General features: G+C 48.8%; 1 protein-coding gene across 1 annotated transcript; it reads right to left on the bottom strand.

Moving 5' to 3' along the window:
* Positions 1-671: 671 nt before the first annotated feature.
* On the bottom strand, positions 672-12,128 carry SLC25A19 (solute carrier family 25 member 19; the record flags this gene model as incomplete). Its single annotated transcript, XM_079726399.1, has 6 exons — positions 672-854; positions 2,461-2,591; positions 3,923-4,106; positions 9,801-9,971; positions 11,659-11,814; positions 11,997-12,128. The coding sequence occupies 6 exons, from the start codon at positions 12,126-12,128 to the stop codon at positions 672-674; spliced, it is 957 nt and encodes a 318-aa protein (XP_079582525.1).
* Between the last annotated feature and the right edge of the window lie 582 nt (positions 12,129-12,710).

Here is a 12,710-nt window from a genome sequence, read left to right as displayed (position 1 = left end):
GAGTGGTGCCTTTATAGACACGAAGATCTGAGCAGGGTGGAGTTTATAAAGGGACTGATTCAGCTGGGATTCTTCCCCCAGAGCTAGAAGCAAAGCTGCCTGAGGGACGCAACTGCTGAGAAAAGTAGAGTTTAGGGAAGGCAGGGATCCCTTCCCTCATGCTTGGGGAGAAGGGATGTGATTTGCAAGGGAAGATGGAGGAGTCAGGTAAGGAACGTGCTTTTAGTTTTAATGTCTATTAAATAATCGGAGTAAGGACCCAGGTGTGGGGACCAGACCCCCGTAAAGGCTTGATCCCAGCCTCACACTCCAGCTGCGGCCCACCCAGACGCAGGAGAGTTCTCTGGGCAGCCGGAGCGAAGGCGTGCAGGAGGGCAGCTGTTGCCCTGAGTGTGCGCCACACAGAGGAGAAACGTCCAGCTCCTTCTGACTGGCGGGGCTGGGTCCCCGCAGACCAAGTCCTGCGTTCGCCCCGTGCTCTCCCGTAGAGAACCCCCTTTGCCCTTCTGGTGGAATCCAGGCTGCTGCCGACGGCTCTTCATGCCCGGGACAGCTGGCCTGGAGGGAGGGGCCGGGCAACACCTCTCAGTGCAACACGGATGGTAGATCAAGCGTTCTTCAGGAGGGCCCCTCCAGGGAAGGACCTCAGGCCACCCTTCCTGCCCTCGAGGCTAGCTGTCTGCCTTCTTCATGTGGTGGAAGAGGCTACAGAAGAGCTCGTACCAGAAGAACACAAAGCCGGTGGAGAGGGCAGCCTTCAGCAGGCTGGGGGCCAGGCCTTTGAAGCAGCCCCGTGCACCCTCCTCTCGCAGCACCTGCCTGGCGCAATCCAGGAGGCCCTTGTAGCTTCGCACCTGGGGAGAGGAAGGTTCTCCAGTTGAGGAGAGAGGAGGTGATGGCAACATGGGTGTGAGCTCTGTTCCTTTGTCAACACAGAGCCTGGCACGTTCAAGCACCCAATAAATACTTGCTGGACAAAGGAATGAATGCAAAAAAGACAGAATAAGTTAACCTTATTCTTTCTCTTCCAACTGGGCTAATTCAGACTTAACAGAGGAAGTGCCTGGAAATCAGCACTGGATAGAGCTCCTTCCTGCCCTGGAGGCTCCACTGACAGTGGCTCTTAAGGACCCAGAGAGAGCTCTGGACCCTCTTCCCAGGGGTGCCTCTGACTGTGCGCCCATCCCTCCTGGTCCCCCTTGAGCAGTAGATCTGAACCGGCCCCTCGTTAGCTCTGAGCCTGACCAGCAGTGCCAGCCTGGCCACCTCCAGTTGACCACAAACTGCTCCAAACCCGTGTCCCCGAGGCACAGCTCTACTCAAGCCTCGCCCCCCTCCCAGAGCTCCAGTAACTCCCGATGCTGATGATGACAATGACATTACAAAGAATCAAGTCCAAGCCCCACGGCGTGGTGTTCGGGGCGTTTCACCACTTGGCCTCAACTTCCCTCCCTGATCTGCCTTTCCCCACTGGTCCACTCTCAGCGCCTGCACACCTCCAGCCACACCTGCTCACGCTAAAGCTCTGGGAGGAGAAGGGCCTCCCTTCTCTGGCTTGAGCTCTCACCAACTCTCCCTATCCAAATTCAAACCATCTTTTCAAGACAAGTTGGTAACTGGAAGAAGGAGGTTATAAAACCTTGTGTGTAACCCCGTTTTTGTTAAACATGTTTATTTATGCAAAGGAATAAAACTACAACGCGGATGGACCTAGGTGGTGTTATGCTTAGTGAAATAAGTCAGAGAAAGACAAACAGTGTATGTTATCACTTTTATGTGGAATCTTAAAAATAAAACAAATGATTGGGGCTTCCCTGGTGGCGCAGTGTTAAGAATCCGCCTGCCAATGCAGGGGACACGGGTTCAAGCCCTGGTCTGGAAAGATCCCACATGCCGCACAGCAGCTAAGTCCGTGTGCCACAACTACTGAGCCTGAGCTCTAGAGCCCGCGAGCCACAACTAATGATCCCGCCTGCCACAACTACTGAAGCCTAGGGCACGTGCTCCACACGTGTGAAGCATGCCTAGCGCCCACGCTCCACAACAAGAGAAGCCACCGCAATGAGAAGCCCACGCACCACGACAAAGGGTAGCCCCCACTTGCTGCAACTAGAGGAAGACCCAACACAGCCAAAAAAAACCCCCCAAAAAACGTCATTTGATGCACAGCCCTGTGTCTCAAAAAACTTATATAAACTGTGTCTTGACTTCTAGCAGGTGGAATAGCTCTCAGAGCTTTCTGAGATGCTCTTCCCGGGTTATAATCCTCAAATTTGGCTGGAATAAAATTTTCCGATTCTTTCTTAGATCAACTGATTAATTTTTCATCGACACCGGGGACATGCAGGGGCTGAGAGGGCTATGGGGGCGAAAGCTGCCCAATGGACAGGAGCTGACCCAGTTCCTTCACGTGCCCAGTGAGGGGCTGGAATCAGAGCTCTCTGCAGGAGGACATCTCACCTGGCCAAAGGCGGCTCGGGCCTGCTCAAACCCTCCAACCTGCAGCCGCTTCTTGAAGAGGTCCAGGGGATACGTGAGGGTCTTGCTGATGACTCCAGCTCCACTGCCACAAAGCAGGTTTTTGAAGTTCCCTGAACCAGAGAAGTGGGATGGAGGGCAAAGATGAGAGAAATGCAATCTAGGGTAAACTTCAAGGTTATACAGTCTAATCCTCGACCAGAAAACCAAAACCTACAAGCATCCTCGATCTCAGAAGAATTTAATCCAGGAGCGAGAGAACCAGACACAACCACTTTCAGGAAGAATGACAACAGACAGGGCTTCCCTGGTGGCGCAGTGGTTAAGAATCCGCCTATCAATTCAGGGGACATGGGTTCGGGCCCTGGTTCGGGAGGATCCCACGTGCCACGGAGCAACTAAACCCATGAGCCACAACTACTGAGCCTGCGCTCTAGAGCCCGCGAGCTACAACTACTGAGCCCACGTGCCACAACTACTGAAGCCCACGAGCCTAGAGCCCGTGCTCTACAACAAAGAGAAGCCACCACAATAAGAAGCCTGCACACGGCAAGGAAGGGTAGCTCCCGCTCGCCACAACTAGAGAAAGCCCACGCGCAACAACGAAGACACAACGGAGCCATAAATAAATAAATAAATATTTTAAGAAAAGAACCAACACAGCCAAGAAGTTAAAAAAACAACAACAATCTGCCTGCCAATGCAGGGGACACAGGTTCAAGCCCGTGTCCGGGAAGATCCCACATGCCACAGAGCACCTAAGCCTGTGCACCACAACTACTGAGCCTGCGCGCCACAACTACTGAAGTCTGTGCACCTAGAGCCCGTGCTCTGCAACAAGAGAAGCCACTGCAATGAGACGCCCGCGCAACACAACAAAGAGTAGCCCCCTCTCTCTGCAACTAGAGAAAGCCTGCACGCAGCAACGAAGACCCAACACAGCCAAAAATAAATAAATAAAAAATTTAAAAAAAGGAACGACAATGGACTGCTGATTGGACAGGCTGGTGGCAGAAGGGCTGTGCGCCTTTAACAGTCATCACCCCAGCTGGAGGCAATAATGGGCTGCAGGCTCTGCCATGCGACTCAGTTCAAGGCTTGGGAGGGAACAGGATGCCCATCCCCCTCCCCAGAGTCCCCAAACGAAAACCAAACCAAACACTTAAGCAAAACCAGGCTGTTTGCAAGTTGGACCTTTGACAAAAATGAAAACCATGACCAGTAGTTGGAAATAACAGTGGCAAGAGCCGAAAGAAATAAAGTCATCTGTGAGTGAATGGATTTGTTTTGTTGGCTGTATTACAGAACTGGGGGTTCAGAGATCTGTGGTGTCTCAGCTTCTGCAGGAAAACTTTACTTCCTACCTGATTCAGAAAGAGATGCTATGGCTTGGGAGTGGGGCGGAGTGGGACCCAGATTCCCTTTCCCATGAGGCCGGTCTCACCGTTTTTCTTTCCTTCGGCTGGCATGGCCCACTCATACGCGTGCTTCAAGGAGCTGTAGAAGGAGAACTGGAACCCGGCATAGGGGAAGATGGCAATCAAGGTGGGGTTCAAGCCTTTGTAGAAGACCAAGGGGCCTTCGGTCCTGTACATGGTCACCACGGCGTTTCGCAGGGTTTTATAGACCTGGACACCACACATGCAATGATGAGCGACATCGTTTCAGCCCAAGAAGCCAGCCCACCAGCTGTATTTCCCCTTGTCCAGAAACCAGCTACTAGGAGCATTACTTCTCCTGCCAGGAGGACAAAGAAAATGCTGGACAAAAATTCCAAGGGTGGGACTGTCTGGCAGCTCCCCTTCTAGCTATTTACACGACTGAGATATGCCAAGGAGTGCACAAAGGTAGGCGGAACAGCAAAAGGTGTGAAGTCCACTCTTGGGTGATCGGTTATATACATTACGGCACACCTGTTCAAAAGGACATAGTGTAGCAATTACAACAGAAGCTGCAATCTAGATGATCGATAGGGAAGATTCCCCCAAATATACAGTTAAGTGAACCCAGCAGGACATGAAGAGCAGGCATAGTGTCTGTGGAGGAAACAAACTGTATGCAGAGACTATCCCCCACAAGGATACACAAGAAAGGAGGAACAGTAACATTATTACCTCCACAGCGGGAAACAGGGGGACAGGGGAGGGACGGGGGAAGAAAGAGATTCGCTACTACCATTTTATGCTATTTGGATTTTTTGCCATATGCTATACTTAACCTTTCTGAAACCATCAACAGGTGATCTTTATGCATGAAGAGCCACTGGTTTTTTAGTGCACTTCTATTCGCCATATATTCTTTGCAGTGGACCAGAGGGGCTGAATCTGCCTGGCTGTGGGTGCGGGAAGCACGGCACTGACAAGAGGGTGACCGAGGGGAAGTCTGTACTGAGCAGGGACAGTACACACTTGGCTCCCAGATGCTCCCTCTTCACACTTGGCTCCCAGATGCTGGCAGCCACATAGAAGGCTTTCACCCTGGGGACTTGCATGAAAGGGCCGGGCCTCAGAGGAGGGCCATCGGGCAACAAGCCTGCCCACGTGCCAGAGTCCCACTCTACTTTCTGTGTCCCCTCTTAACACCAAGCTGGTAGCCAAGAGTCACCAGACATTTGAGGAAAGCCTCCCCCAAAACAGAGGCCAAAATGATTGATGAGGGGCAGGAGAAGTCATTTGGAAGCAAGAGACAGTATAGATAGCAGAAGAAAAGTACAGAAAAAAGAAACCACCCACGAAATTTTAACTAATATCCTGAGACCACAGAGAAGGCATCACCTTCATGATAAAAGCAGAGGGTCAGAGAAAGACAAATATCATATGATATCGCTTATATGTGGAATCTAAAAAAAATGGTACAAATGAACTTATTTACAAAACAGAAATTGAGTCACAGATGTAGAAAACATACGGTTACCAAGGGGGAAAGGGCCGGGGGAGGGATAAACTGGGAGATTGGGATTGACATATACACACTACTATATATAAAATAGATAATAAGGACTGACTGCATAGCACAGGGAACTCTACTCAATACTCTGTAATGATCTATATGGGAAAAGAATTTTAAAAAGAGTGGATATATGTATATGTATAACTGATTCACTTTGCTGTACAGCAGAAACTAACACAACATTGTAAATCAACTATACTCCAATAAAAATTAATTAAAAAATTTTTTTAAATTAAAAAAAATAAAAGCAGAGGATCTATTTTAAAAAGAGGTAAGATTCAGACAAGAAAGAGCTCTTGAGAGAAAATCTTTGTGACTCTGAGTTGGGCAAAGGTTAATTAGGTTAAACACCAAAAGCAAAATCCATAAGATAAATGGAACTTCATCAAAATTAAAAACATCTGCTCTTCAAAAGATACTGTAAGGAAAGGAAAATACAGCCACAGACTCAGAAAATATTTGTAAAATAAAAACAACAAACCACCCAACACAAAAATGGACAATCTGAACAGATACTTCACCAAAGAAGGTATATAGATGGCAAATAAGCAGGTAAAAGGACGCTCAACATTAAAGAAATTTAAATTAACCACGATGAGATACCACTATTCACACCATTTAGAATGGTTAAAATTTAAAATACAAAGCAGATAATACTAAGTATTAGTGAGGATAAGGAGCCGTTGGACCTGCTGGTGGGAAGGCAAAACGGCACAGCCATGCAGGAGACAGCTTGCTTTTTTCTTATACAATGAAACACTCCTTACCATACAACCAGCAATTCCACTCCTAGGAATTTACCCAAGAGAAATGAAATGTTCACACAATAACCTGTGTGTGAATGTTTATAGTGGCTTTATTCATAACACCCCAAACTGGAGAACAACCCCAAAGTCTCTGAACTAATAAACCACAATCCTTCCACACAATGGAATATTACTCAGCAATAAAAAGGAGCCAGCTACTCACAGGCACCCCACGGACACATCACAAATGCATCTACCAAGTGAAGGGAGCCAACTCAAATGACTACACAGGACATAATTCCATTTATGTAACATTCTGGAAAAGGCAGAACTTCAGACAGAAAACAGACCAGTGGTTACTGAAGGCTGGAGGTGGGGAGGGACAAACTACAAAGGGCAGGAGGAAATCAGGGGGAGATGGAACTTTTGTTTTATATCTTGATTGTGGTAGTGGTTACGTGACTGTACGCATTTGTCAAAAGTCACAGAACTGGGCTTCCCTGGTGGCGCAGTGGTTGAGAGTCCGCCTGCTGATGCAGGGGACACGGGTTCGTGCCCCGGTCCGGGAAGATCCCACATGCCACGGAGCGGCTGGGCCCGTGAGCCATGGCCACTGAGCCTGCGTGTCCGGAGCCTGTGCTCCGCAACGGGAGAGGCCACAGCAGTGAGAGGCCCGCGTACCGCAAAAAAAGTCACAGAACTGTACGCTAAAAAGAGTGGATTTTACTGTGCATGTAAGTTATGCTTTAATAAACCTGACTAAAACAAACAAACCAAAGACAGTTCTAAGGAACCAACATATGTTAGCAGACATTGTTTAAACTCAACAGAGGGCCCAAATGATAAAAGTAAGGAAACCTCCCAGAATGGTAAATAAAAGATAAGTCAATCAGAGGATCAATCCAGGATGTCTAGTGTCCAACTGACATGAATTCTAGAAAGGAAGAAAAAGAAAAAAACAGAGGGCAGGCAGTTGTGAATAAATAATTCATGACCATTTTCCAGGCATGAAGAACATGTGTCCAGACTAAAGGGCCCAGGAAGTGCCCATCACAATGAATGAAAGAGACCCGCCCTGGGGCACTCCACTGGTAAATTTCTAGAATGCCAGGGATCAAGAAAAGATCCTGAGGGACTTCCCTGGTGGTCCAGTGGTTAAGACTCCACGTTTCCACTGCAGGGGCCGTGGGTTCGAGCCCTGGTTGGGGAACTAAGATCCCACATGCCACATGGTGGGGCCACAAAAAAGTTTAAAAAAAAAAGATCCTGAAAGTTCGCAAGAGGGCGAAGTGGATGGCTTCATGTAAAGGGTTAGTTATCAGGATGGTTCTGGATGCCTCTCCAGCAATACTGAGAGCTACCTAGAATTCTACACCCAGATCATCAGTTAAGTATAAGGGGAAAATAAAGGCATTTTCTATCAGGCTTCTGTAAGGAAGCTATACTCAGGATTTGCTCCACCAAAATGAGGGACTAATCAAGAAAGAGAAGACATGGGCTCCTACGTGAGAATTCCTAAGAGAATAGCTGGTCATAGTCCTGGAGCAAACAGTCCAGATCAAAGCCATAGGGTGAAGGGTTCAAGGGTGGGGGGCTCTAGGAGGGGCTCCATAAAAATATGGGACTGATGACCACAGGCTCACCCTATCGGGAGACTGTTTAAAAGTGAATTTGTGATAAGGATGTAGAAAGCGAAACAAATAAAATACAAAGCAACTGCCAACTTCAGGAAAGATAAAAATACAAAAGAAAACATAATCATAATATATTTTGAGGCTCAGCAGTAACATTTACATAATCATAATAGCATAAACACTGAGTACTGATTTAGCCAAAAATCGATTAATCAGTTGTACTGTACTCAGGTGAGGAAGCACAAGCACACCCAAGGGTGATGGTAAAAGAGTTAAATCCTCATCTTCCATAGTAGTAGTCAGTAGTTAATGTCTGTAACTTAAAACTGAGATGGAAAGGAAGAGAAAGAGCATGTTACTTTGAATTAGGAAGTAAATTACGGAAGACGCACACAAATATTAAAAGTGGTTGCCTCTGGGGAATAGAATCAGGGGGGCGGCGGTGTTTTTTTCATTATAATTCAGGAAGAACTATCTGTCTTTTTAACCTTTATACACCTTATAGATTATTTATTTATTTATTTATTTATCTATCTGTCTGTCTATTTATTTATTTATGGCTGTGTTGGGTCTGCGTTGCTGCGTGCAGGCTTTCTCTAGTTGCGGTGATCGGGGGCTACTCTTCACTGCGGTGCACGGGCTTCTCATTGCGATGGCTTCTCTTGTTGCGGAGCACAGCCTCTAGGCGCGCGGGCTTCAGTAGTTGTGGCACACGGGCTCAGTAGTTGGGGCTTGCGGGCTCTAGAGAGCAGGCTCAGTAGCTGTGGCTCACAGGCTTAGTTGCTCCATGGCATGTGGGATCTTCCCAGACCAGGGCTCGAACCCGTGTACCCTGCATTGGCACCACCAGGGAAGCCCAGATTACTGATTTTTTAAGAAATGTGAGGATTTACACTATGGATGCTACTAGTCTAAAGAAGGTGGAGAGTTTTGCAATTTTTAAGTAAATCTTTTCCCCTCACTTTCACACACAATTTTCCAGCCATTCCAGAATCTAGAATCCAACATCTCAACTGTCTAAGCCTAAGAAGAAATATGCTATTTTTTTCTTAATGATGTTTTCCCTTTTTTCTTCTCATAGACTTGTACTAAAGGTTGGAAAGTAACAGAAGAGGATTATAGCACATGCAGAACAGGCCACCTGAAGGACTGTCACCAGCCATTCTCTTCATCCCAGCAGCTACCATGTTGCTGAGGTCTGTCCCCTCTGTAAACATCCTTCCCCTCCATTTCTCTACCCTGTTCCTAGGACCCCTCATCTCATTTCTCCACCAGGGCAGTCACCCCAAACCTCTATTTTCCACTGCAGTGTCACACAGAGTGACCCAGCTCTCATGCCCCAGTCGTTTTCTTCTAGACTGTTCCTGGGGCACTTTGCATTTCTGAACCAAAAAATTTATCAGAATGTCTCCTAAACAAAAGAGGTCCCCCAACCCAGGATCTCCACCCCAGGCAACACAAAAAACTGGCAGAGCTGAAACCACAGTTATTCTTAGCTGGTCCCAGATCAAATTCTTAAGCAAAACGTCATTCCCCGTCAACAGTATCCTACGCTATTCTTATGTATGTCCAGGAAACAGAGATTATGGTGGGCGGAGGGGGGATGGTGCGTCTATTTGAGGGTTTAACCCCTTGCTTTCACTCAGTCAGTTCTTCCTCGAGTCTGACTCAATGATCCAGTTTCCTCCATTCTTTCTGGAAACCAAAACCTCCCTCCCAATAACACAGCGGTAGGATCTCAAGTCTCACTTTCCCAGACGCCTTCCCGGTCCCGATTTGGTATTTGCTCTGTTTCCCCTGCAGGTTCTGTGTCCCCTGGTGAGGTTGTGAGCACCTTGCCTGGTGCCAAGCACCATCACGGGTTTCAGGAACAGGCTGAAGGATGGCCTGAAGACCCCAGGTCCCCCCGGCTTTGTTCCCTCTAAGGAAAACAGCCCCCACCCTGGGACGCCCTCCATCCCTTGGGCGCCCCTTCTCTGGCCCGACCACTCACCCTGGGCTCACCCTGCGCTGCAAAGCGGGTGCGTAGCACGTCCACAGGATGCACGGCGAGGGTGGCCACACAGGCAGACAGGCCGCCACACACAAAATGCACGGAGAAGTCTCGGGCATCGCGCACGCTGGCCCTGTGCACCAGCTCGGTGAGCACTTCAAACGACAAAAACTGCAAGAGTGTGTGACAGTGTCATGGAAAACACCCCCCAGAATGCACCTGTGACCCAGGCGGGGCCTATCCTAGGGGCCAGGAGATACTCTTCTTGAGTAGGGTCAGAATACAATAAACATATAACTGTGCAAAGCTCAGATGCCCTTTCATACTCTGAGCAGAGCCAAATACCCAAGGGTTAAGAAAATATATGAGAAAATTTTTATATCAGAAAATTCTACTTGGGGGACCTCCCTGGTGATCCAGTGGCTAAGACTCCACACTCCCAATGCAGGGAGACCAGGTTCAACCCCTAGTCAGGGAACTAGATCCCACATGCTGCAACTAAAAAAAAAAGATCCTGCATGCTGCAACTAAGACCCCGACGCAGCCAAATAAATAAATAAATAAATATTAAAAAAAAAAAAGAAAAAGAAAGAAAAACAAAATTCTACTCGGGAATTCCCTGTCAGTCCAGTGGTTAGGACTCGGTGTTCTCACTGCCGTGGCCCCGGGTTCATCCCTGGTGGGGGAACTACGATCCCGCAAGCTGCATGGCGAGGCCAAAAAAAAAAAAAAAAAAAAAAGAATAAAAAAGAAAATTCTACTCATCACTTAGTTTTCTGAGAACTGGGAAAAGATGGCCATTATCTGACTCTAGGCTGGGGACCCCTTTAATGCAGCTGGCAGCGGCCCTGTTTGAGAAACATTCTGCCCTGGAGCTGAAATTCTGTCGGGAGAATTCCACATATTCCATATTCTGTGGTGTAAGCCCTCTTTGGGCTCAGATCCTTCTCCAGCCAACTCAAGATGGCTTGGGGTCCTGAGAGCACATGTTGCTGCATTTACCCATCAGGATGTAGCATCTGTGTTCTGGGCGCAGAGATGGCGCGGCAGGGGCATGTGACCTGAGCAATCACTGTGATGTCATACGAAGAGCAGGCAGGGACTGCTCTGCCACTTTCTAGCTAGTGACGTTGGTTGGACTAATTACTTAAGCTCTCTCTGCCTCAGTCTTCTCATCTGTAAAATAAGGATGACAACAGAGCCTACCAGAGGACTGTTGTAAGGTGGCAGATGTGAAGTGCTTCACCCGGGGCCTGGCCCCCTATGAGCACTGTGCAGCGTTCGCTATTTCCATCACCACTACTGTACGGCTACAGACTAGACGCCATGGGGTAAACTGGTGCTCAGCTGAACAAACTCATGAGCAAGAGTCAAGAAGCCTGGATCCTAATCCTAGCCTCGCCACCTACAAGCTGTGTGGCCTCAGGAAGCTCACTCAACCTCTCTGTGACCCACAGAGCACCCGCTCCACCTTCCTCACAGTGCTGTCGGGAAGTTCAAAGGATGCAGAGACATGAATAATGCTATTTTGAAAAATGAAAAGCATTTGTATTGCCATTTGCTAAGCCCCTCTGGGCTGGGTGTCAAGACAGTATCCTAGGTGCAGCACCTCAGCACCACATTCAGTGGGTGCTAAGTCTCCAGGGTTGGGGGACATGGGACAGGAGATGCCTGTAGTACAGCTCAGTCTGACTATGTCTTCAATTTGTCAGGGAGTTTCCCAGCCAAGACGAGTGAGCAATGTGTGACCGCCTCCTGCTGCCCTACCCTGGGCAGCCCGGGTACACGCCTCACCACCCTGGGCTCCCCCATTGGGCAATGTGACCCCAGGGGCCTGGCCGCTTCCCCTGCCACCTACTTGGACAGCTCCATAGCCTATGGAGAGAAGCTGGGCTGGGATGTGTCCTTTCCAGAATGCTGTTGGGCCCTCCTCTTGCAAAATCTGTCTCCCAGCCTGCAGGATCCCGTGGTATTTCGCGTTGGGGTCACTGCGAGAAAGGCGCTCAATCTGAAGCTAGGAATCAAGGTGAGAATGGTCAGGATGATGGGGGGAGGGGGGAGGAGGAATTTCAGAGAAGGTAACAAAGGCAACAGAGTGCTTCTCCCTGACAAAATTGCAAGCTCTAGGAACTGCTTTGGCAAAAAAGAGTGAACTTGTCCTCTGGCCCGTTACACAGAAAAAGGGGAAAAGGGTACCTGGAAACGGATCTTGATGACATCCAAGGGGCTGATCAGCACCCGAGTGACAAGTCCAGACACAGACCCAGCCACGGCCACCTCAAGATTGGAGACATTCCTGCCGTCTGCTCTGGGGTCATAGCCCACCATCCCTGCCTGTGGCCCATACAATGTCCATCAGCTTCAAGCTAAATGAAAGAGACAGGAGTAAATACCAGAGCAAGGTCTTAGGGCCCCGGCTCACACATCACTCCTCAGAGCAGTCCTCCCAGACCAGCCCCCCAGAGCAGCACCCACATCCCTTTTCTCTCCTTATCCTGCTTTATTCTTCTTTAGAGCATTTATATACCAGACATTGATTCCATACATTTGTTTCTTGTCTCTCTCCCCCATTAGAATTCGAGCCCATGAAAACACGGCGTTGGTCTCATTCATCCATCCCTGTAACTCCAGTGCCCGGAACAGAGCGCACCACAGTAACTGCTCATTAATATTTGCTGATGGAGTGAATGAACAGGCTTGGTAGGAAACAGTTGACTTCCAGAGATCAGCTGGCTTTCCAAGACACCTGGCTTTATGGCCAGCTCCTGCCTGAGGTGAAATCCCAGGCTGCGTTAGCGTCAGGGCAGAGCCTCAAGCTGAACGCGGAGGGGGAACCTCAGACACACGGGCTCCAGGAACGGGGCCTGGGATTCTCTAACAAACCACCATGATCCAAAGGGCCCTGAGCCC

The sequence above is a fragment of the Hyperoodon ampullatus genome (assembly GCF_949752795.1).
Source record: "Hyperoodon ampullatus genome assembly, chromosome: 19".
Classification (NCBI taxonomy): Eukaryota; Metazoa; Chordata; class Mammalia; order Artiodactyla; family Ziphiidae; genus Hyperoodon; species Hyperoodon ampullatus.
The sequence above is the reverse complement of the archived record's forward strand: the minus strand, read 5'-3'. Positions and strand labels throughout refer to the sequence as shown.